Below are 19,690 nucleotides of genomic sequence, written 5' to 3' on the forward strand. Positions count from 1 at the left end.
AGCGTAATGACATTGCTTCTGGTTTTGTCTTGTTACTGGTCCCCCAGTTTCTGCGATTTACATCTTCCCTCGTCATTTACCAGGTACCTGGCCCTTTAAGGCCCTCCTATCCGAGGTAGGCGAGCCGGAGCTTCCAAAATTGACAGACAAGTTCTGAAAAGTGACCAATCAATTCCCGCGATGGCAGGGAAAGAAGGTTCCGATTCGTTGAGGAACGCTGGCAGCAATAGGCCTGAGCTCCGCCCACGTATTGTTACGTAGAAACAGCGCGAGAAGTCATCCTCAGCTCTGATTGGCGGGCGGGCGAGCTCGCGTTGGTTCCGCGTCTCCTCCCTCCCGCCGTCAAATCCGGGAGCTAGCACCTTCGCTCTTTGATTGGCTATGTTTCTGAGCGCCAGCCTCTCTCCCGCCCCCTGACTGGCTGTTCCCTCTCTGCCCCGCCTTGGGGCTGTAACCGACGATTTTGCCCGGGCTTTCAATGGTGTCTCGGGTTCGGGCTCGGTCATTGCCCCCGAGTTCACGTCGGGGGAGTCTTAGTCCAGGCATGGAGCTGCTGCGTAAAGCTTGGAGGAAGAAAGGGGCCCCAGGATGAGGGGAAAGTCCCACGCGGGTGTCCTTGACCTACTAGGGAGCCCAGCCCCATTGCTCCATCCTAGGTTTAAGACCAGTTTTGTTTTTGTTTTGTTTTTGGGTTTTTTTGTCTTTTTGCTATTTCTTTGGGCCGCTCCCGCGGCATGTGGAGGTTCCCAGGCTAGGGGTCGAATCAGAGCTGTAGCCACTGGCCTACGCCAGAGCCACAGCAACGCGGGATCCGAGCCGCGTCTGCAACCTACACCACAGCTCACGGCAACGCCGGATCATTAACCCACTGAGCAAGGGCAGGGACCGAACCCGCAACCTCCTGGTTCCTAGTCGGATTCGTTAACCACTGCGCCACGACGGGAACTCCTACTTCAACTTTTAAAAGTGTTTTTTTAAAAAATGAGGCTGTTGAATTGGGCGATCCTTTTCCATGAGCCTGTAATTCAGTTACTCTGCATATACTGGCTTTTGGGGGCCAAGTTCAAAGCTTTTTTTTTAAATTTTTGGCCGCTCAAGGGGGATCCAGAAAAGAGTGGGTGTGGTTGTGCTCCAATAAAGATTTATGTTTATTTATGGACACGGAGATTTGAATTGCAAGTCATTTCCATGCATCACAAGACACTCTGCTTTTGACTGTCCCCACCCCCTTACTCATTGAACATGTAAAGAACACGCTTGGCTCACAGGTGCCATGAAAATAGGCAGGGGGCCAGACCTGACCTGGGAGGTTGGCTTGCGACTTCGCAAAGATGATGATTTCATCTTCTCGAAAGGCCCTTCCGCCTTTTAGAAACCGAGACAGTGAGTAATCAGCCAGGGTGGTCCGTGGGTTTGACGGAAGAAAAGCTTCTGCTGGCTTCTGAGAATAGCATATTCAAGAGAAGGCCGCTCTGGAGACACTTGTCAGGCTGTGTCTGGGATGGGATGACCCATCCTTGGAGGATTAAAGACAGGCGGACAGACAGACTATACGTTCTGCTCTCTTCCCAACTGCCCTGCCTTCCTCCCTGGCCTGGATCCCAGTCCTGCAGCCCAGCAGACCTGGGACTGGACCACGGCATACTCCAGTCAGTGGAACTGGACTGCAGCATATTCTGAGTGGAAATCCTTGGGCCCCTGGCTCTCCCATGGTCTGGGGTCTGGGAAGTTGAGGACGGCGTAATGGAGCTCCTCCGGGTGGTTCTCTGAGTCTGGGCCTTGCATGGCTGATTTGGGTCCTGGACAGTTGTGAGAGACAAAATGCAGCTCCTTCTGGTTCATTCTGGGCTCCAGGGTGTGCGCATCTGGAGGAGGGGCCTGAGATGGACCCCTTGGTTTGCCTTTCCGTTTCGGAGCCTAAGGGAAAGACAACCGTCCGTTTATTCCTTCCTTCATTCCACAAACACTGGCGTGCCTACCACGTGCCAGGCACTGATTGAGGAACGGGAGGTACACTGGGCAATATAACAACGTCAATGCCCTTGCTGAGCCTCTTTCTCCTGGGACGGGGATGAACAATAAGCACAAGTCTGTTGGGTGAGCCTCCCAGCCTCGGAGTCTTTGCTTGGGCTGCCCCAGCAAACTAATGCAGGTGGACTGGTGTAACCACTACCCAAGACACAGAACTACGCCAGCACCTCCCTCCCAAATCCTTAGCAGCTACAAACCTGTCCTCCATCTTCATAATCTTTTTTTTTTTTTTTTTAAGGGCTGCACCCGTGGCATGTGGAGGTTCCCAGGCTAGGGGTCGAATCGGAGCTGAAGCTGCCGGCCTATGCCACAGCCACAGCAATGCCAGATCCGAGCTGCATCTGCGACCTACACCCCAGCTCATGGCAATGCCAGATCCTTAACCCACCGAGCGAGTCCAGGGATCGAACCCATATCCTGGCCCGGATCCTAGTCGGGTTCGTTAACACTGAGCCACGACGTGACCTCCCATCTCCAAAATCTTACTACTTGAATGTTATATATGTGGAATCCTGTGGAGGTGACCGTTTGAGATTGGCTTTTTTCACCCACCCTTTTTTTTCACTTATTTCTTTTCTTTTTAGGTCCACACCTGCAGGATATGGAAGTTCCTGGGCTAGGAGTCAAATCAGAGCTACAGCTGCAGCAATACGAGACCTGAATCACATCTGTCTCCTACACCACAGGCAATGCCAAATCCTTAACCCACTGAGTGAGGCCAGGGATTGAACCCGCATCCTCATGGACACTGTGTTAGGGTCTTAACCCCCTGAGCCACAAGAGGAACTCCTTTTTTGTTTTCCTTTCTGCCTTTCTTTCTTTTTTTTTTTTTCAGTCCTTAAGCTCTAGCCAACCAAGGGGGCAGAAATGGTCTGGATGGATTTGCTGATGGGCTGATTGTCGGGGAAGTGGGGGTGGACAGAAGAGAGATGAGGAAGAGATGACTTTAAGGCTTTCGTCTTGAGCAGCTGGGCAAATGCACTATTTGCTGAGACGTGGAGGATGGAGACAAAAGGTGAAGTGGTGCCTGAACATGAATTTGGTTTCGGACAGGCTAAGCCTGAGATGCCTATTAGACAGCCAAATGGAGATGCTGCTTAGACAGCTGGATATGAGTCTAGAATTCAGGGGTGAGTCTGAGACCGTTCTGGAGCCATCAGTGGATAGATGTTCTCTCTTGAAAATATCCATCATTTACCCAACACTTACTAGGGGCCAGGGACTATTCTAACCGTTTTAGAGGTAGAATATGGCCATACTGAATACCCAGAAAGTGACTATGTGGTCAATACTACTATTATCCCCACTTTACAATTGAAGAAATTGAGGCACAGAGAAGTTAAGTAACTCGTCCCAGAACACACAGTGACAAAAGCAGGAAGGAACCGAGGATTTTACACTCCTGCTTTTTTTTTTTTTTTTTTGATACATCCAGGCATGTGGAAGTTCCCAGGCCAGGGATCCAACACGTGACACAGCAGTGACAACGAGATCCTTCACCACTAGGCCACCAGGGAACTCACACAGCCCTGCCTTTAATCATCACTAGGCCATATTGCCTCTCCGTGAAGTCAGTCACTGTGACATCATCAGTTATCATTAGTAATGTCATCCGTGGCGGTAATAACGGAATAGCTGCTCCATATTAAGCAAAACCAACTTTCAAGGAAGGAGAGATGGAGGCTCAGAGGGACGGAGGGATTCGGTCAAGGTGTCACAAGGGAAAGTGCTTGAATCCAGCACCCCGGCCTTTTCCATTGCGGGGGGCAAAGGGCGAGGGAGGAGCGTCTAAGGGAGTCAGAAGAGGAACTGGAAGCGGCAGCTCGTCGGGACCACTCACCAGGGGGCCAGCGCGCGGGATCACGTTGATGTAATCCAGGATCGTGCTCCTCCGGGAGATCCTGGACCGCGGAGTATCTCCCGGGGCCGGGGCCGGGACGCCGGCCTGGGTCCCTCTCTTCCTCAGGGCCTTCAGGCTGCAGGAACGCCCCGGCTGGGTGTGCGCCCTGGCCCCGCCCCTTCCCGCGGCCCGGCCCCCACGCCTCGCCCACCCCTCCTGCCGCTAACTCACAGGACCGGGAGCAGGCAGAGGAAAAGCAGCGTCGCGAGGCCAAGGCCTAGAAATACTCCGCTGGTGAAGGCTTTGGAGGCGAGGCCCTTCTCATCTGCCAGAGGAAAAGGCCAGCCGTCTCCGAACCCTTCCCCTCCACGTGGGCTGTCCCCCTGCCTCTAGGCGTTCGGGCTTCCGGCTGCCGCTCCCGAGGTTCTCCCGGCACCCACTTCCCCCCGACTTCTTGCAAGCTCCGCTCCGCCCCAGGCCCGGTGGCAGGCTTTCCGATTTAGCGCCCCCGGTCACAGACACCCGTGTCCCCGCTCCCCAGCTCCAGCTCCGACCGCAGGACCCTGCCCCTGTCGCCCCCAGCGCCTGCCTCCACGGGGCATCCAGTTGGCCCCTGACCTGGCGGTAGCAGGACAGTGGCGCTCTGGGCCCCGTGGACGTTCTGGGCCTCGCAGCTGAGTCTGAGGCTGGAGCTGAGCCCCTCGCCCAGGCTCAGGGAGCTGTTGGCCCAGGGCCCGGCGGAGCTGGAGGTGACCTTGACGGAGGCGTTGCTGAAGTTCCCGTCCAGCAGCTCCTCCCCCAGCCGCCAGCGCAGGGAGGGGGCGGGCTGGGCTCGGGAGGAACAGCTGCAGTGGAGACCCCCGTCCTCCCAGGAGCAGGAGGGACCCAGCAGCTGCGGGGGGTCTGCGGGGAGGGAGGAGATGGGTCAGCGGTGCCTCCCCGCCCCACCCCCACCCCCGATGCAGGCGTTCTGTCCCCAGGGGTCCCCACACTCACAGACCACCAAGAGGCTCAGAGAGAGATTCTGGGAGCCCAGGGGGTTCTGAGCCCAGCAGGTGAATTCTCCTTCCTGCTCTGTTTGTATCTGAGGCAGTTCCAGGAGCCCAGGATCTGAGAGCTGGGAGGGGGCCAGAGTCTGTCCCGCTCGGGTCCAGCTCAGCTGGGCTGGGGGGTTGCTGTGAGTGACACAGAGTAGACGCAGGCTTTGGCCCTCCAGGACCGGGATGGATGTGCCATTCCCGAAGCTTTCCAGGACTAAGGAAGGGGAGAGGGAGGGCGGATGAAGAGGTGAGGCCACAGGGATCCTCTTGCTGGCCAGCATTCCAGACGCCTGGGCCCCCAATTTGGCCCCTAGAGGCCCTGGTTCCTCTGTTCCGCTTCCCTACCTGTCCTATTTGCTTGGGAGGCGGTCACTCGCAGGTTCTCTGGGGCATCTGAAACAGAGACAGGGTACTGGCTCTAAAGTGGCCATGGGTTTCCCTCTGGGCAAAGTGAATGTCCCTAGGGATGAAGGGGGCAGGGGGAGGTGGCAACTGAATCACCCCCTGAGTGATTCAACGGCTCAGCATCCCCAGGGACCGGACTGGTTAGAAGGGCGGGTCCCTATGAGAGTGACTTAGAATAGAAATAGCTATTTGAGGAGTTTCCTTGCGCCCTCAGTGGGTTAAGGATCTGGAAGCGTTGTCACTGCTGTGGCTCCAGACGCTGCTGTGGTTGGGGTTCTATCCCTGGCCGGGAACTTTCCCATGCTTCCAAGAAAGAAAAAAAAAATTAGAAAAAGAAAATAGTTATTTGAGATTTGTCCCTCTTCCTGGCAACAGAGCTTCTAACACTCCCCATTTCCTGAGGAGTACGGAAGAGTGACAAAGGTGCCTTGGGGTTCAGAACAAACCCCTTCTGATCACCCCTGAGTTTAGGTTAATGAGGTGACTTTCAGAAGTGCCTCAGGGTGAGGGCTTGTTGGGGGGGACGGGGAGCCAGCCAAGGATTAGCGGGTGGGAAATTTCAGTCCCACCCTCTTGACCTCAGAGCAGGAGAGCAGGGCTGGAGGTTGAGTTCCATCACCAGTGACCAAAGAATTAATCAGCTGTGCCTCTGTAATGAAGCCTCCATAAAAACTTCCCCAAATGGGATTTGGAGAGCTTCCAGGTTGGTGAACAGGTGATCTGGGGAGAGTGGAGCGCCTGGGGAGGGAATGGAGGTTAGGCACCACCCCCATAGCTTGCTTTATGCCTCTCTTCCATCTGGCTGATGCTGCGTTATAACTACTTATTTATTTTTGCTTTTTTATGGCTGCGCCCGTGGCATATGGACGTTCCCAGGCCAGGGGTGGAATCGGAGCTACAGCTGCCTGTCTACACCACAGCCGCAGCAACGCAGGATCCCAGCCACGTCTGCCACCTACACCGCAGCACCGGATCCTTAACCCACAGAGAGAGGCCAGGGATTGAACTCGCACCCTCATGGTTCCTAGTCGGATTTGTTTCCACTGCACCACGACGGGAATGCCCATTATAACTTTTTATAATAAACTGGTAATCTAGGGAGTAAAATAGTTATCTGAGTTCTGTAAGCTGCTCTAGCAAATTAATGGAACACGAGGAGGAGGTGGAGGGAACCGCCAATCTATTGCCGGCTCGTCAGAAGCGCAGGTGGACAAGCTGGGCTTGCCCTTGGCCTCCGAGGTGGGAGCAGGGCCAGACTCCGGGGACAGAGCCCTTCGCCTGTGGGATCTGACTGTACCTGCAGGTAGATTGTGTCAGGATTGAGCAGAATTATAGGACGTCCCGCTGATGTTGGTGGCGTGGGAAAATACGCCCTAGCCCATCCCGTTTTAGCTGGAACCAGAATCCTTAGTCTCCTGGGCCCGGGGTCCAGTTCCCTTGAGAGCTCTTGGACCCAGGCCTCAGCCCCCTGCCTCGTCACCTCCCCCCTCCCAGAAACCAGGCTCCTGCTGGTCACACTTACACTGCACAGAAAGGTCCAGGCTGCCGCTCTCAGAGCCTAACCTGTTCTCGGCTCTGCAGGTGTAGCGGCCCGCATCCTCAGCCTTCACCCGGGGCAGCACCAGCTCCAGGATTCTGGAGCCTGAGGGGTGGGCCCAGGAGAGGATTCTGTCCCCCAGAGCCCAGCTCAGGGTGGCAAGAGGCACGCTCTCAGCGGTACAGAACAGCTGCAGGAACTGGCCTTTCTGGGCTTCCAGATGTGAGCTGTTGCCCTGGGGCTCCGGGGCTGCAGAGAGAGAGAGAGGGAGACAGCAGGAGCAGGGCTGCACGGAGGTGGTTGGGGGGACGCTTCCCCCGCCCTCCTGGCGCCCCCAATAGGCCCTCAGTACCTGACACGTTGGACCACGAAACGCTGATAACCAGGTTTCTGGGGGCATCTGAAACCAGATTTGATTGGGAGCTGCCTTAGGGGAGGAATGTTCGAGTCCCCACCGCCAGAGAGAGACCCCCCCCTCAGGGAAATGAAAGTGTGACCGCCCTCCAGGAAGGCAAAAGAGTGGCAAAAGAGTGCCAAGGATGAGCTGGAGGGCAGAGGACCAGGCGGCGTCCGCGTTCCCATCGCAGGACTGCGGCAGCATCGCGAGACTTCACGCCCTCCCCTCCGCGCCCCGCTGAGCGCCGACCCTCCGCGCGGGGTCGCATCTCCCTACCGCCCGCCACCCCCGTGCCTGATTGCACATCCCGGGGTCCCTCCTGCCACTAAACTCACAGGCCACGTTAAGTCGGACGGTGGTCTCTGTGCTCACGCCCTTCCGGGAGAGGTCCGCTCGGCACGTGAGCTCCGTGTCATGGTCCTGGGGTCTGGGCGTGAGGCTGAGCGCGGAGAAGTGGGAGGTTCTCGGCCCCGCCCCGTCGGAGGGGAAGGCAGCCCCTCTCCAGGAGAGAGTCGGGCTTGGACATTCCTCCGAGGTCCCGGAAAACACACAAAGAAGTGTCACCTGGCGCCCAGGCTCCAACGTCTTTGGGATGTAGATCTCTGGCTTCTGAGTCAGGGCTGCGACAGAGAGACAGAGGGAGAGACGGTGGGATGCCAGTCCCGGATGGGGGCGCTCCAGAGGGGTCACCCATGGTCCATCCGCCAGAGCCCTTGCCCAGAATGAGGAGCAGGGGAGGGGGTGTCCTGCCCGAGTCCAGTTCAAGCCACTTCCATACCCGTCACCTCCAGAAAGAACTTGTATTCCTTGAAATTATATCGCACGTAAGGGCCTCTCTCCAACCGAAAGAAGTAGGCGGCATGGTCCTCCAAGCGAATGTCCCTGATCAGCAGCGAGCAGCTCCGGCTGAGATCGCCCAGGAGCTGGAATCGGCCCTTGGCGCCTGTCTGCACCTCTTGATCTGGCTTATTTGTGGCCACTGGCAGATCCACGCCTGTGTCCGCCTGGTCTTTGTACCAGGAGCCGTAGGCTGGGGTGGAGTCAGTCCATTGCCTCCGGGGGTACGACTCGATGGAGCAGGGCACCACCACGCACAGGCCTTCCTGCACGCTCACCCACTCCTGCACCTTCAGCTGGAACCGGGGGTCCTGAGCCCCTGACCCTAAGGGGAGACAGAGGCTCAAGCTGCCACCCCAGCCCCCGCCCCCAGCCCTTGGGCTCCGGCCACTCACCGCCCCACAGCACGGCTAAGAGCAGCGGCAGGAGCATCTCAGGCACTGGGACCTGCCCTGGGACAGGCTTGCACCCCAGACTGTGCTGTGACTGGCATCATGCAAGGGCAGGAGGCGGAAGCCGAGCCCTGGGGACTGATGCGTGAAATGAGCTTCAAGGCTGAGACCCACTCAACTCCTCCTTTTTGCTGCTCTCCCTACCCTGGCCTCGCCCACTTGAAGTCACTCTTTCCTGGAGGGACTTGCTGAGTGTCTGGGTTGGCTGAGCTCACCCCTGGGGGAGGGAGGATGTGTGTCTGGCCGCCGGCCCTGGCTTTTGGGGGGATGAAGGTGGGGGCTCTCCCTTTGGGCTCTGGGTCATTGGCAAAACAGAAGTGAAAGTCACCAGTAAGCCCTTTTTACAGGGGCCTCGATGATGGTGGTGGATGAGGGCAGGGTGGATTTCTGGCCTGGAGGCTGGGGGGTAGTGCAGGGCTGGTCTTGCTGGGTAAAAGACAGGATGCCCAATGAAGTTGGCTTTCATGGAGTTCTCCTTGTGGCCAGTGGGTTAAGGACCTGGCATTGCCACAGCTGTGGCATAGGTTGCAGCTAAGGCTCAGATTTGATCCCTGGCCCAGGAACTTCCATATGCTTCCAGTGCAGCCAAAAACAAACATAAAACCCCCACCCCCCCAAATTGGCTTTCAGATAATGAATTTTTTTTGTGTGTGTGTGTGTGTCAGTATGTCCCAGAGGTCGCATGGATATACTTCTACTAAGATCATGAGTTGCTTAGAGCTGAAATTCAAATGCAACCGGGCACCCGGCATTTTTATTGGCTCCATCTGGCAACCCTAGGCTGGCCTCAGTCCCACCCCATCACCCTCCCTGGTGGCCTCTCCAATGCGTGGTCCCCTGAGACTTTAGTAAGCTGCCCAACAGCTGTATAATGCACACTTGTAACACCTGTTGTGATAAGAACACAAACACCCAGGGTGATGCTCGTGGTGAGGGTTTTAGGGACGTCGGGGGCAGGGACGTTGTGGAATGTGTGGGTTCTCCTTCCCCAGATGTTGGCTGTTCTCATCTTGAAATAACTCTCTGTTTGGGTCACCCAGGGACACGGCTTGCCCACTGAGCTTCCATGACCTGGGACCTTGTGTGTATGTGGCAGGTGTCATGCTGTTTACGGGGGGGCGGGGGGGCGGAGGTAGATCAGACAGTCTGTCTCCTCAAGCAGACCCGGCTAGGTAAATGAGGATTCCTAGGAACGGAAAGCAGTGATGTGCTTGAAAATGCCCCGCCCTGCACAGGCTGGGACAGGTGTTCGAGAGGGCCCTGGGGGACAGGGGAGTCACGTCCTTCTGGGGAAGTCAGGAGGGGCCTCCTGGAGGAAGTGACATGCAGCTCTCCCTGCCCTCAAATGCACTGCATCAGGCTGCTCAGGCATGAGCGGCTTAAACGACAGAGGTATGCTTCTTCACAGTTGTGAAGGCTGCAAGTTCCAGATCCAGGTGTCAGGGAGTTCCCTGGTGGCTCCATGGGTTAAGGATCTGGCATTGTCCCTGCTGTGGTGTGGATTCCTGCTTGCCATGGGTGGGATCCCCCCACCACCACCACCAAAAAAAAAAAAAACAGAGCAAAGATCAAGGCATCAGCCGTGGTGGTTTCTTCCAAGGTCTCTTTCCTTGGCGTGGAGAGGGCCCTCTTCTCCCTGGGTCTCCCCCTGCTCTTCCCAGTGGGTGTGTCTGTGTCATTTATAAGGACACCCGTCACATTGGACTTGGGCTCTGCCCTGTGACCTCGTTTCATTTCGACTGAATTATCTCTTTAAAGACCCTAGCTCCGGGAGTTCCCATTGTGACTCACTGGTAATGAACGCGACTAGTATCCATGAGGACATGGGTTCCATCCCTGGCCTCGATCAGTGGGTTATGGATCCGGCGTTGCGGTGAGCTGTGGCGTAGGTTGCAGACTCAGCTCAGATCCCGCGTTGCTGTGGCTGTGGTGTAGACCGGCAGTTGCAGCTCTGGGAACTTTCCTATGCTGCAGGTGTGGTACTGAAAAAAAAAAAGACAAAAAAAAAGGTAGGGGGATCCAAGAGCTTCCAGAGTGGAGAACATGTGACCAGTGGGGAAGAGTGGTGCCCCGAGAGAGGGCATGGACGCCACAGTCCTTACCCCACACCTTGTCTTCTGCATCCCTTCCATCCGGCTGTCCCTGAGTTATTTCCTTTTATAATAAGCCCGCATTCTAGTAAGTACACCGTTCCTCTGCGCTCTGTGGGCCACTCCAGCCAATTCATTGAACCCAAGGAACGGGTCATGAGAACTTCCGATGGATCTATAGCCTGTTCGTCAGAAGCTCAGAGACAACCAGCACCTGTGATTGGTGTCTGAAGAGAGGAGGGGGCATCTCACGGGACGGAGGCCTCACCCTGTGCGGTCTGACACTGTCTCCAGGTCGATGGTGTCAGGATCGAGCTGCAGCTCGTGCTGGGGAATGGCCGGTGCTGGGGAAACGACGCCCCTACTGGAATTATTGATCAGAATTGTACTACCAATGTCAGTTTCTTGCTGTTCTTTCTTTTTGCTTTTCTTTTTTTGGCCACGCTGTCCCATGCTGAAGTTCCTGGGCCAGGGATGAAGCCTGCCCCACAGCACACAGCAGTGACAATGCAGGATCCTTAATCCACTGAACCCCCAGGGAACTATTCAGTTCAAATTTTTTTTTTTTTTTTTTGGCTGCACCTGCAGCATGTAGAAGTTCCCCGGCCAGGGACTGAAACTGTATCACAGCAGTAGCCAGAGTTGCTGCAGTGACCATGATGGATCCTTAACTCACTGAACCACAAGGAAGCTCCCAGAGGTTGGTTTTTTTTTTCTGTCTTTTTTAGGGCCATGACTGCGGCATATGGAGGTTCCCAGGCTAGGGGTCAAATCTGAGCTGTTGCCGCTGGCCTACGCCAGAGCCACAGCAATGTAAGAACCAAGCCGAGTCTGCGACCTACACCACAGCTCACGGCAACACCGGACCCTTAACCCACTGAGCGAGACCCAGGATTGAACCCGCAACCTCATGGTTCCTAGTTGGATTCGTTAACCGCTGAGCCATGACAGGAACTCCTCCAGAGTTACTTTGAAATACAGATCGGACCAAGTCACCCTCTGGCTCAAAGGTTTCAATGCTGTCTCATTCTATTTAGGAGAAAATCCAAACCTCTCACCATAACCTATAGAGCCTGACTTGATGTAGCTCAGTGACCCTCTGAACTTGCTTTGAACCCACTTAACTTCTGCTTTCCCACCAGCAATCCTCCACTCTTGTTCTCACATGTGCCCAGTTTGTTTCCACCTCAGGAACGTGACACTTGCTGTTCCCTCTTTTCCAGGAATGCTATTCCCGGGGCGGCCCCATCTCACATCTCACTGTTCTCAGCTCAAAGGCCATCTCTTCTTGCCCTGTTTTTTTTGTTTGTTTTTTTAAGGGCCGCACCTGCGGCATATGGAGGTTCCCAGGCTAGGGGTGGAATCAGAGCTGTAGCCGCTGGCCTACACCACAGCCACGGCAACGCCAGATCCGAGCCGCATCTGTGACCTACACCATAGCTCCTGGCAACGCTGGAGCCTTAACCCACGGAGCAAGGCCAGGGATTGAACCCGTGTCCCCGTGGACACAGTGGATGCTAGTCGGGCTCATTACTGCTAGGCCACAATGGGAACTTCCTCAGAGGCCATCTCTTCTGACGGGCCTCTCCTGTCCTTACAACCAACTCACCCCAACACTTGCCTGCCCGTCCACATTTCCAAATTTGGGGCGATTTCTTTGGCCTCCTCTGACCTTCCGTCTTGCCTCCATGCGACCAGAGCACCTCCCCTCTACTTTGCAATTGCCTCCTCGTGCCAGCCGCTCTTTCCCCACCCTTGGCCAGGCCACAGGCTAGCGGCTACCTGGGTCCAGGACGATCGTATTCTGGCATCCTCACGGCTGTCTTCTCTGCCTGAGGATGTTCAGCTTATTCCTCGAGGAAAAGAACAAGTAAACTCTACGATCCTTGGGTCTCCGTCTCCAATTCAACAGATGTTGAGCGCAGGCTCTGTCTCTGAGGTCATAACAAGGACAAAGATTGATATTGAGAGGAAGTGAGAAGGGGGTTGGAGGGGTTGGGGAAGGGGGAGTGAGGTAGGTAGGGAGTTAGTTCAGGTTTCTGCCCTGGGAAGGGTGCTTGGGTGTGGGTCATAGGACGGGACTCATTCTCATGGGAAGGGATGAACGCAGCGGACGGAGGGAGCACAAGTCTGGCTGTCGTTGAGGGCGGGAGGGTGCCGAGGAGCCCCTTTTGGGGGCAGGAAGCACCCTAGACACCCCGAGTAGCATCTTTGTGCTGGTTGGGCGCACCTGCTCCAGTGCCCTCCCCAACCCCCATAGCCCGTGTGCTGCAGTTCAGGACGCGGCCGGCCAGAGGGTGCGCCCTCTCCCCAGCACCGACTGAGCCTTGAGGCGCCCCAGTCACCAGGATCTGTGCTGTCCAGAGTCCTGAAGAACCGCAGCTCTGCAGGGAATACTTCTCAAGTTCTGCACACGTTTGCAAATATTACTCCTCCAAAAAGGCTGCGTTCCTTCTCATGGAAGCTACAAATGATGATTCTGCTCTTTTCACTGTGCCTCTGTACAACCGAGTCTGCTGGGGGGACAGCACAGCAAAGAGAACACTAAGTCACCACAACCACCCCACTTCCCTCTCCACAAAGCCACCCATTCCTGAAACTGAAAACACCTCAGTATCTTCCCATTCCCACAGCATCCTTCTCAAAAGACTTCCACCCAGGCACACTGAATGTGATGTGCACATGAGAAAACGGTCCTGTGGTGTCTTAGGCTGTTCCAGCTGCTATAATAGACACACCAAAGATAAGAGCTGAAACCATAAAACTCTTAGAAAAAAATACAGGCAGTATCTTTTTTTGTTTTGTTTTTCGGCCATGCCTGCGGCATGTATACGTTTCTGGGCCAGGGGTTGAACTTATGCTACAGCAGTGACCCAAGCTGCTGCGGTGACAGTGCTGGATTCTTAATCTGCTGCGACACAAGAGAATTCCCAGGCAGTTTTTTTTTCTTTTTCTTTTTTTTTGTCTTTTGTCTTTTTTGTTGTTGTTGTTGCTATTTCTTGGGCCGCTCCCGCGGCATATGGAGGTTCCCAGGCCAGGGGTTGAATCGGAGCTGTAGCCACTGGCCTACACCAGAGCCACAGCAACGCGGGATCCGAGCCTTGTCTGCAACCTACACCACAGCTCACAGCAACGCCGGATCGTTAACCCACTGAGCAAGGGCAGGGACCGCACCCACAACCTCATGGTTCCTAGTCGGATTCGTTAACCACTGCGCCACGACGGGAACTCCCCTTTTTTCTTTTTCTTTTTCGAGCCACACTCTGGGCATAAGGTAGTTTCCAGACCAGGGGCTGAATCAGAGCTGCAGCTGCCAGCATACATTACAGCCATAGCAACACCAGATCCAAGCCATGTCTGCGACCATTAGGACAGCTGTTAGGTTAGCAACAACAACAACAAAAATCAAAAATGGAAACTAACAAGTGATGGCGAAGATGTGGGCAAACGAGAACCCTTGTGCATTGCCTGTGGGAAGGGAAGATGGTGCAGCCTCATGCAAAATGCTTGCAAGAGCCTCCCGAATTCAACAGAATTACCACAAGACCCTGAGCCCCTCTCCTAGGGATTGACCGCATGGGCTCAAACCAATATTTGCACCCCACGTGCTCATAGCAGCCAACTTCACTGCAGCGGCAGAACCAACCCTAGTGCCCATCAACAGAAGAGTGGGGGAGCCAAGCCCGGGAGACACACACAAGCCAATACCCTCAGCTGTACAAAGGAACACATGCAGTTCTGACACGGGCTCCAGCCTGAAGGACCCGAGACAACAATCCGCTCCATGAAGGAAGCCAGACCCCACGGGACATGGATTGTAGGATTCATCTCCTAGGAGCTACCCACAGGGCAAACCCATGGGAGGAGAAAGTAGATGGCGTGCTTGCAGCTGGGGGGTGGGGGTGCCGAGCAGTCTCTGTCTCACAGTGGAGACTTCCTGCTGGGATGCTGCACACGTTCTGGACACAGGCGGTGGTGACGGTGGCTTCACGTGGTGAATGCACTCAGCACCATGGAAGTGGCTCGTGGAAAGCGGGACAAGTCACGTTGTGTCTTATGGCTGTGGTTCTCCAATTCAGGGAACGAGAAGGGCTTCTGGTCCTCGAGGTGCTGTCCTTACAGGCACAAGACTGTTTGGATAAATTATAAATACAATGAGGGCATGTCAGCTGTTGACCCACGTTGGAGGGAAAGTCACAGGAGGAAAGGAGCCTGTGACATGTCAGGGTGCGGAGGCCGAGGGACTGGGGAGAAGCTGGGAGGACGTTGCTGCCCCCGTGGAAGACCACTGGCAGCCAGTGCAAACTTCTGGAAGCCTTAGCAGGATCCCAGTGGCTGGGGTTCTGCTCAGAATCAGCCAGCGGGGATCCAGCAGCAACAACAGAGCTGTGACCAGGCCCTGCTGGGCTCCCCAGGCGGGAGGAGCTGGTGACGTGGGCCAGCGAGGTCGTGGAGCCGGGGAGCATCTCTTTGGGATCTACAGCGAAGGTCAAGGCCACTGAGATTTCCAGCAGGTGTGGTACGTGTGGGAAAAGAGGAGCCAGGATGAGGCGGATGTGTTTGTCCCGAGCCAGTGGCCAGATGGAGTTGTGTGTGTTACTGGGAGGACCTCAGAGAGGAGGGTTTTGAAGGGTGATCCCTGCCCTCGCTCAGTGGTGAAGGATCTGGCAATGCCTAGAGCTGTGGTGTAGGTTGCAGACATGGCTCAGATCCTGCATCCCCGTGGCTGCCATGTAGACCAGCAGCTACAGTTCCGAGTTAGCCTGGGAACCTGCATATGCCGTGGGGTTCAAAAAGAAAAGAAAAGAAGGAGAGAAAGAGAAGTGTGGTTGCTGGGAACTGGGAGGAAAGCAGAGTGAGGGTTTGTCGATTGGTGGGTATAGTGCTTCAAGTTTTTCAACTTGAAAAAAAATTTTTTTTTACCGGATTCAAAAAAATTAATATTCATTGAATAAAATCCAGTATACTGCCAGGACAGTCTCACCAGTGACCCAGCTCTAAAGGCTGACAGTGCTACGTGTTCAGGGAGGAAGTGCTGCGCTGGGTGGGGAGCAGGTCGCAGGCTGGGACCAGCTGAATCCAGGCCTTCTTGCCTGCAGGTCAGCGGCACCGAGATGCTGGCTGCTGGCGGAAGGAGCGAATGAGTGATTGGCAGCTGCCCTCACCTCCCCCAGGAGCCCCTCCTTTCCTGCGGCTCCAGACGCCCCCCCACCCCCGGACCCTACGTCTTGCAGGACCGACCACCCCAGGGTCCAGGTGAGGCTGCGACCCTTCCGGTCAAGGCAAGAGTTGAGCAGCGCCCTGGTGTCCACAGCGGTGCTGGGCTGGGGGAAGCTTGGGGACTCACGGGGGCCCCCGCCTCGGTGTCCCCAGAGGTCCTGGTCCAGGCTCTGGGGCTGGAGGGCGGCGCCCGAGATGGGGGGCGGGAAGGGGGTCTCCCTCTTGTCGGCTCCTCTCTGGGCAGGTCCCCGGGTCTCTGGGCCCATGGGCGACCATGCCCTCTGGGCAGAGTGGGGACGAGCTCCCGCTCTGAGGGTCCTCTTCTGTGACCTGCTGAGTCCCGGGCTCCTCCCCAGCTTCCGCGGGTCTCCCCGCAGCCCCAGCTCCCGCTCGGCTTCCCCTTCCCTCTTCAGACCCAGGACGCCCAGACACCCCGGGTCTGAGAGATGCGGCAGCTGCTGCTGCTGCTGCCGCTGCTGTGGGCAGGTGAGTGGGCGGCGGGGAGAGGGCCGCGCGGGGCGGGGCTGCGGCTGATCCTCGTCCCCCCCGCAGGGTCCCTGGCTCAGGACCAGAGCTACCGGCTGGACGTGCAAGAGACCGTGACGGTGCAGGAGGGCCTGTGTGTCCGCGTGTCTTGCTCCTTCTTCCATTCTTGGATCTCCTGGTCTGCGCCTGTTCACGGCTACTGGTTCCGCGAAGAGGCCAATCCGTCCCGGGAGGATCCCGTGGCCACAAACAACCCAGCTCGTAAAGTGCGGGAGGAGACCCGAGGCCGATTCCACCTCCTCGGGGACCCGCGGAGCAAGAGCTGCTCCCTGGACATCAGAGACGCACAGACGAGGGACACCGGGACATACTTCTTCAGGGTGGAGGGCAGTCCTAACGTGGGACATAGCTACTTAGAGAACAAGCTCTCTGTGTGCGTGACGGGTAAGGACGGGTCAAGGAGAGGACCCACATGGGGCCCTGGGGTCCCCAGGGGATGCCCAGGAGGGGACCTTCTGTCTTCTCATCCTGGGAGGGACCAGGGGATCCAGGGGACAGGACACAGGGGCTGGCCTGAGGCAGCATCTGCTCTTGGGGGCACCCTTGGGGTCCCCACCTCCAGGGCCGGGGTCCGTGTCTCTCTCCTCTCCAGCTCTGACCCAGACATCTGATATCCAGGTCCAGGGGGCCCTGGAATCTGGCCACCCCGGGATCATCACCTGTGCCCTGCCCACGGCCTCTGAGTGGTGCACAACCCCCACCTTCTCCTGGATGGGGGCCACCCTCCGCTCCCTGGGGTCCAGGCCCCCCACCTCCTCAGTGCTGACCTTCACCCTGGGGCCGAGGGACCACGGCACAGACCTCACATGTCGAGTGGCCTTCCCCGGAGCTGGAGCTGGCGTGAGCTTCCAGAGCACCATCAGGCTGAACATGTCATGTGAGTGCTGGGCCAGGATGGGGGGCCCTGAGGGTGGTGGGGCCGTCAGGGGGAGGGGTTAGGGGTAAGGGGGGGAGGCCCGAGGTGGGACACTCAGGGACTGTCTGTGGAGGGCATGCTGGGGTCAAGAAGAAGAGGCTGGATTTCCCATGGTGGCACAATGGGATCTGTGGTGTCTCTGCAATACTAGGACGCAGGTTCCTTCCCCGGCCTGGCACGTGGGCGAAGGGATCCTGCGTTGGTGCAGCTGTGCCGAAGGCTGCAGCTGCAGCTTGGATCTGATCTCTGGCCCGGGAACTCCAGAGCCTCGGGGCAGCAAAAAAAGAAGAAAAAGAGACCACACAGACCCTATCATCTTGCCTGTGACCACCCCAGCGTCCTGCAGGAGGCCGATTCTTTCTGTTCCAGACGCTCCGGAGAATCTGACCGTCCACGTCTTCCGGGGAAAGAGCACAGGTGGGCGAGTCCCTGGGTGGAGCTGAGGTCAGACGCGGGGCTGGGGGACGCGGGGAAGGTTGGACAGGACCAAGCCCATCCCTCCTCAGCTCCTCCCTCCTCTCTCTGCCCCCCGCCGCCCCCAGCAGGACTCTCTCTAGGGCTGCTGGGAATTCCTGGGCGGCCACGCACTGTCCCCTGTGCTTGCTCCCTCTCTTCTGACCTCTTCTCCCCCCTCTTCTTGCCCGTCTCCGACTTCCCACGCTGGGCACCACGCTTCTGGCTGGTTTCTGCTGGATTCCAGGGGCAAGCTCCTCCATGCTGGGGCTTCCCATCCTACCTGTGCCCTGGAGACGCGCACAGGTCTCTGCCCTGAGCGCCCTCCACTCCCCCTTGGAAAGACCCCCCCCCCCACCTGAGTAACCCTGGTCTTCACCTGGAAGTCCTTTGAGACCCTGTGTCTCAGCCAACACCCCCCAGGACTCAGGGAGTTTTGCCATAGGGACCTCCTGAAAACGCCTCTCAACACGGCCTTCTTCCAGTCCCAAGACGTGACTCGGGGGCCTCTGTCCTCTCTCCCTCACCTGGACTTGGACCAGCCTCCCCTCTAGCCTCCCAGCCTCCAATCCTGTCCCGTCCAGTCGGCCACAATGGGGGCCCCAGCTCTCACCCAGCTGCCCCTTCCCTGCTCAGAACCCTCTATGACTCCTCGTGGCTCAGGTCACCTCCAAGTGGCCAGATCCGCATGTGTGAGCGCCTCTGCCCAGTGTCACTCATCTGCCCCCCGCCGCGCCCCGATGTTCTCTCCGGGGACTCTTCCTCAAATGTCCACCACCTGTCCTGGGACCATCCTGTCCTTCCCCTCACCCCACCTCCTGGACGCCCACCCCTACCCGCCCTTGCCCGAGATGCTCGTCTCAGAGAGGACACTGTCCCCGTGTCTGGGGGGACAGAGGGCGAGAAGGGTCTCTCAACCCCGTCCCTCTCGCTCTCTCCATCCCCCTAGTCCCAGAGATCCTGGGCAACAGCACTTCCCTGCACGTCCCGGAGGGTCAGTCCCTGCGCCTGGTCTGTGATGCTCATGGCAGCTCCCCCACCAGGCTGAGCTGGACCTGGGGGAGCATGACCCTGAGCTCCTCCCAGCCCCTGGATCCCGGGGTCCTGGAGCTGCCCCGCGTGGTTTTGGGGGTTGGAGGGGAGTTCACCTGCCGAGCTTAGCACCAGAGTGTCTCGTATCGTGTCTCCTTGAACCTAGTCGTGCAGGGTGAGTATAAGCAGGGATGCCCAGGGAGTTCCCGCGGTGGCTCAGCTGGTTAAGAACCTGACCAGTATCCATGAGAATGTGGGCTTGATCCCTGGCCCCACTCAGTGAGCTGTGGGGTAGGTTGCAGACAGAGTTCATCTGGTATGGCTGGGGCTGGGGCTGTGGCTGTGGCTGTGGCCATGGCTGGGGCTGGCAGCTGCAGCTTCGAGTCAACCCCAAGCCTGGGAACTTCCATTTGCCACACCTGTGACTCTAAAAAAATTTTTAAAAATTGAATGAATAAATAAATAAAAGACTGACAGTAAGAAAAAAATAAGCAAGGATGCCGGCGTACTGAGCTGGGGCTGGGAGCTGACTAAGGTGTGGACCCGAGGAAGCTCACCCTGCCCCCTTCCTCCCTCTCTCCCTCCTCCAGGCGTCTCCTTTTCCTGTCCCTGCGTCCCTGGGGAGCAGCAGGGCACCTGGCCCTTGATCCTCACCCTGATCAGAGGGGCCCTGATGGGGGCAGGTTTCCTTCTCACCTATGGCCTCACCTGGATCTACTACACCAGGTGAGAAGCCCTTCTCAAGGTGTCCAAGATTTTGGGGGGGTTCCTTGTGTGAACACCCAGCTTGCCTTCTCCAGGGGAACCCCCCACCCCAAAACTGGTCTCTGATCTCAGAGCCGTGTCTCCCTCCCAGGTTCAGAGGTTCATGAGGGGCTTAGGGCCGGGAGGTGA

The 19,690-nt window shown here is 57.1% G+C and overlaps 2 protein-coding genes across 3 annotated transcripts; one reads left to right on the plus strand and one right to left on the minus strand.

The window, feature by feature from the left end:
• Nucleotides 1–1,124: 1,124 nt before the first annotated feature.
• On the minus strand, nt 1,125–8,651 carry SIGLEC10 (sialic acid binding Ig like lectin 10). Of its 2 annotated transcripts, XM_047790219.1 has the most exons (11): nt 8,483–8,651; nt 8,029–8,412; nt 7,586–7,870; nt 7,206–7,253; nt 6,839–7,102; nt 5,257–5,304; nt 4,868–5,125; nt 4,490–4,774; nt 4,103–4,196; nt 3,872–4,007; nt 1,125–1,917 (listed from the first exon to the last, which is right to left on the minus strand). In XM_047790219.1, the coding sequence occupies exons 1-11, from the start codon at nt 8,517–8,519 to the stop codon at nt 1,651–1,653; spliced, it is 2,106 nt and encodes a 701-aa protein (XP_047646175.1). In that variant the 5' UTR covers nt 8,520–8,651; the 3' UTR covers nt 1,125–1,650. The 2 variants fall into 2 exon arrangements, with proteins under 2 accessions (XP_047646175.1, XP_047646176.1); XM_047790220.1 differs by lacking the exon at nt 4,490–4,774 and having other exon boundaries at nt 8,483–8,650.
• Nucleotides 8,652–16,295: 7,644 nt separating this feature from the next.
• LOC125133236 (myeloid cell surface antigen CD33-like) lies at nt 16,296–17,883 on the plus strand. Its single transcript, XM_047791358.1, has 3 exons — nt 16,296–16,335; nt 16,402–16,779; nt 17,681–17,883. Exons 1-3 carry the CDS (start codon nt 16,296–16,298, stop codon nt 17,752–17,754), a joined length of 492 nt encoding a protein of 163 aa, XP_047647314.1. The 3' UTR covers nt 17,755–17,883.
• Nucleotides 17,884–19,690: the final 1,807 nt, after the last annotated feature.

The sequence above is a fragment of the Phacochoerus africanus genome, chromosome 8 (assembly GCF_016906955.1).
Source record: "Phacochoerus africanus isolate WHEZ1 chromosome 8, ROS_Pafr_v1, whole genome shotgun sequence".
Classification (NCBI taxonomy): domain Eukaryota; kingdom Metazoa; phylum Chordata; class Mammalia; order Artiodactyla; family Suidae; genus Phacochoerus; species Phacochoerus africanus.

Coding starts and splice junctions, on each gene's coding strand:
- SIGLEC10 (XM_047790219.1), bottom strand. CDS start 8,519: ATGCTCCTGCCGCTGCTCTTAGCCGTGCTGTGGGGCG. Junction 7,254..7,585: donor CGTCCGACTTAACGTGGCCT/GTGAGTTTAGTG, acceptor ATCTGGTTTCAG/ATGCCCCCAGAAACCTGGTT. Junction 4,008..4,102: donor CTCTGCCTGCTCCCGGTCCT/GTGAGTTAGCGG, acceptor GCGTTCCTGCAG/CCTGAAGGCCCTGAGGAAGA.
- LOC125133236 (XM_047791358.1), top strand. CDS start 16,296: ATGCGGCAGCTGCTGCTGCTGCTGCCGCTGCTGTGGGCAG. Junction 16,336..16,401: donor GCTGCCGCTGCTGTGGGCAG/GTGAGTGGGCGG, acceptor TCCCCCCCGCAG/GGTCCCTGGCTCAGGACCAG. Junction 16,780..17,680: donor GCTCTCTGTGTGCGTGACGG/GTAAGGACGGGT, acceptor TTTCTGTTCCAG/ACGCTCCGGAGAATCTGACC.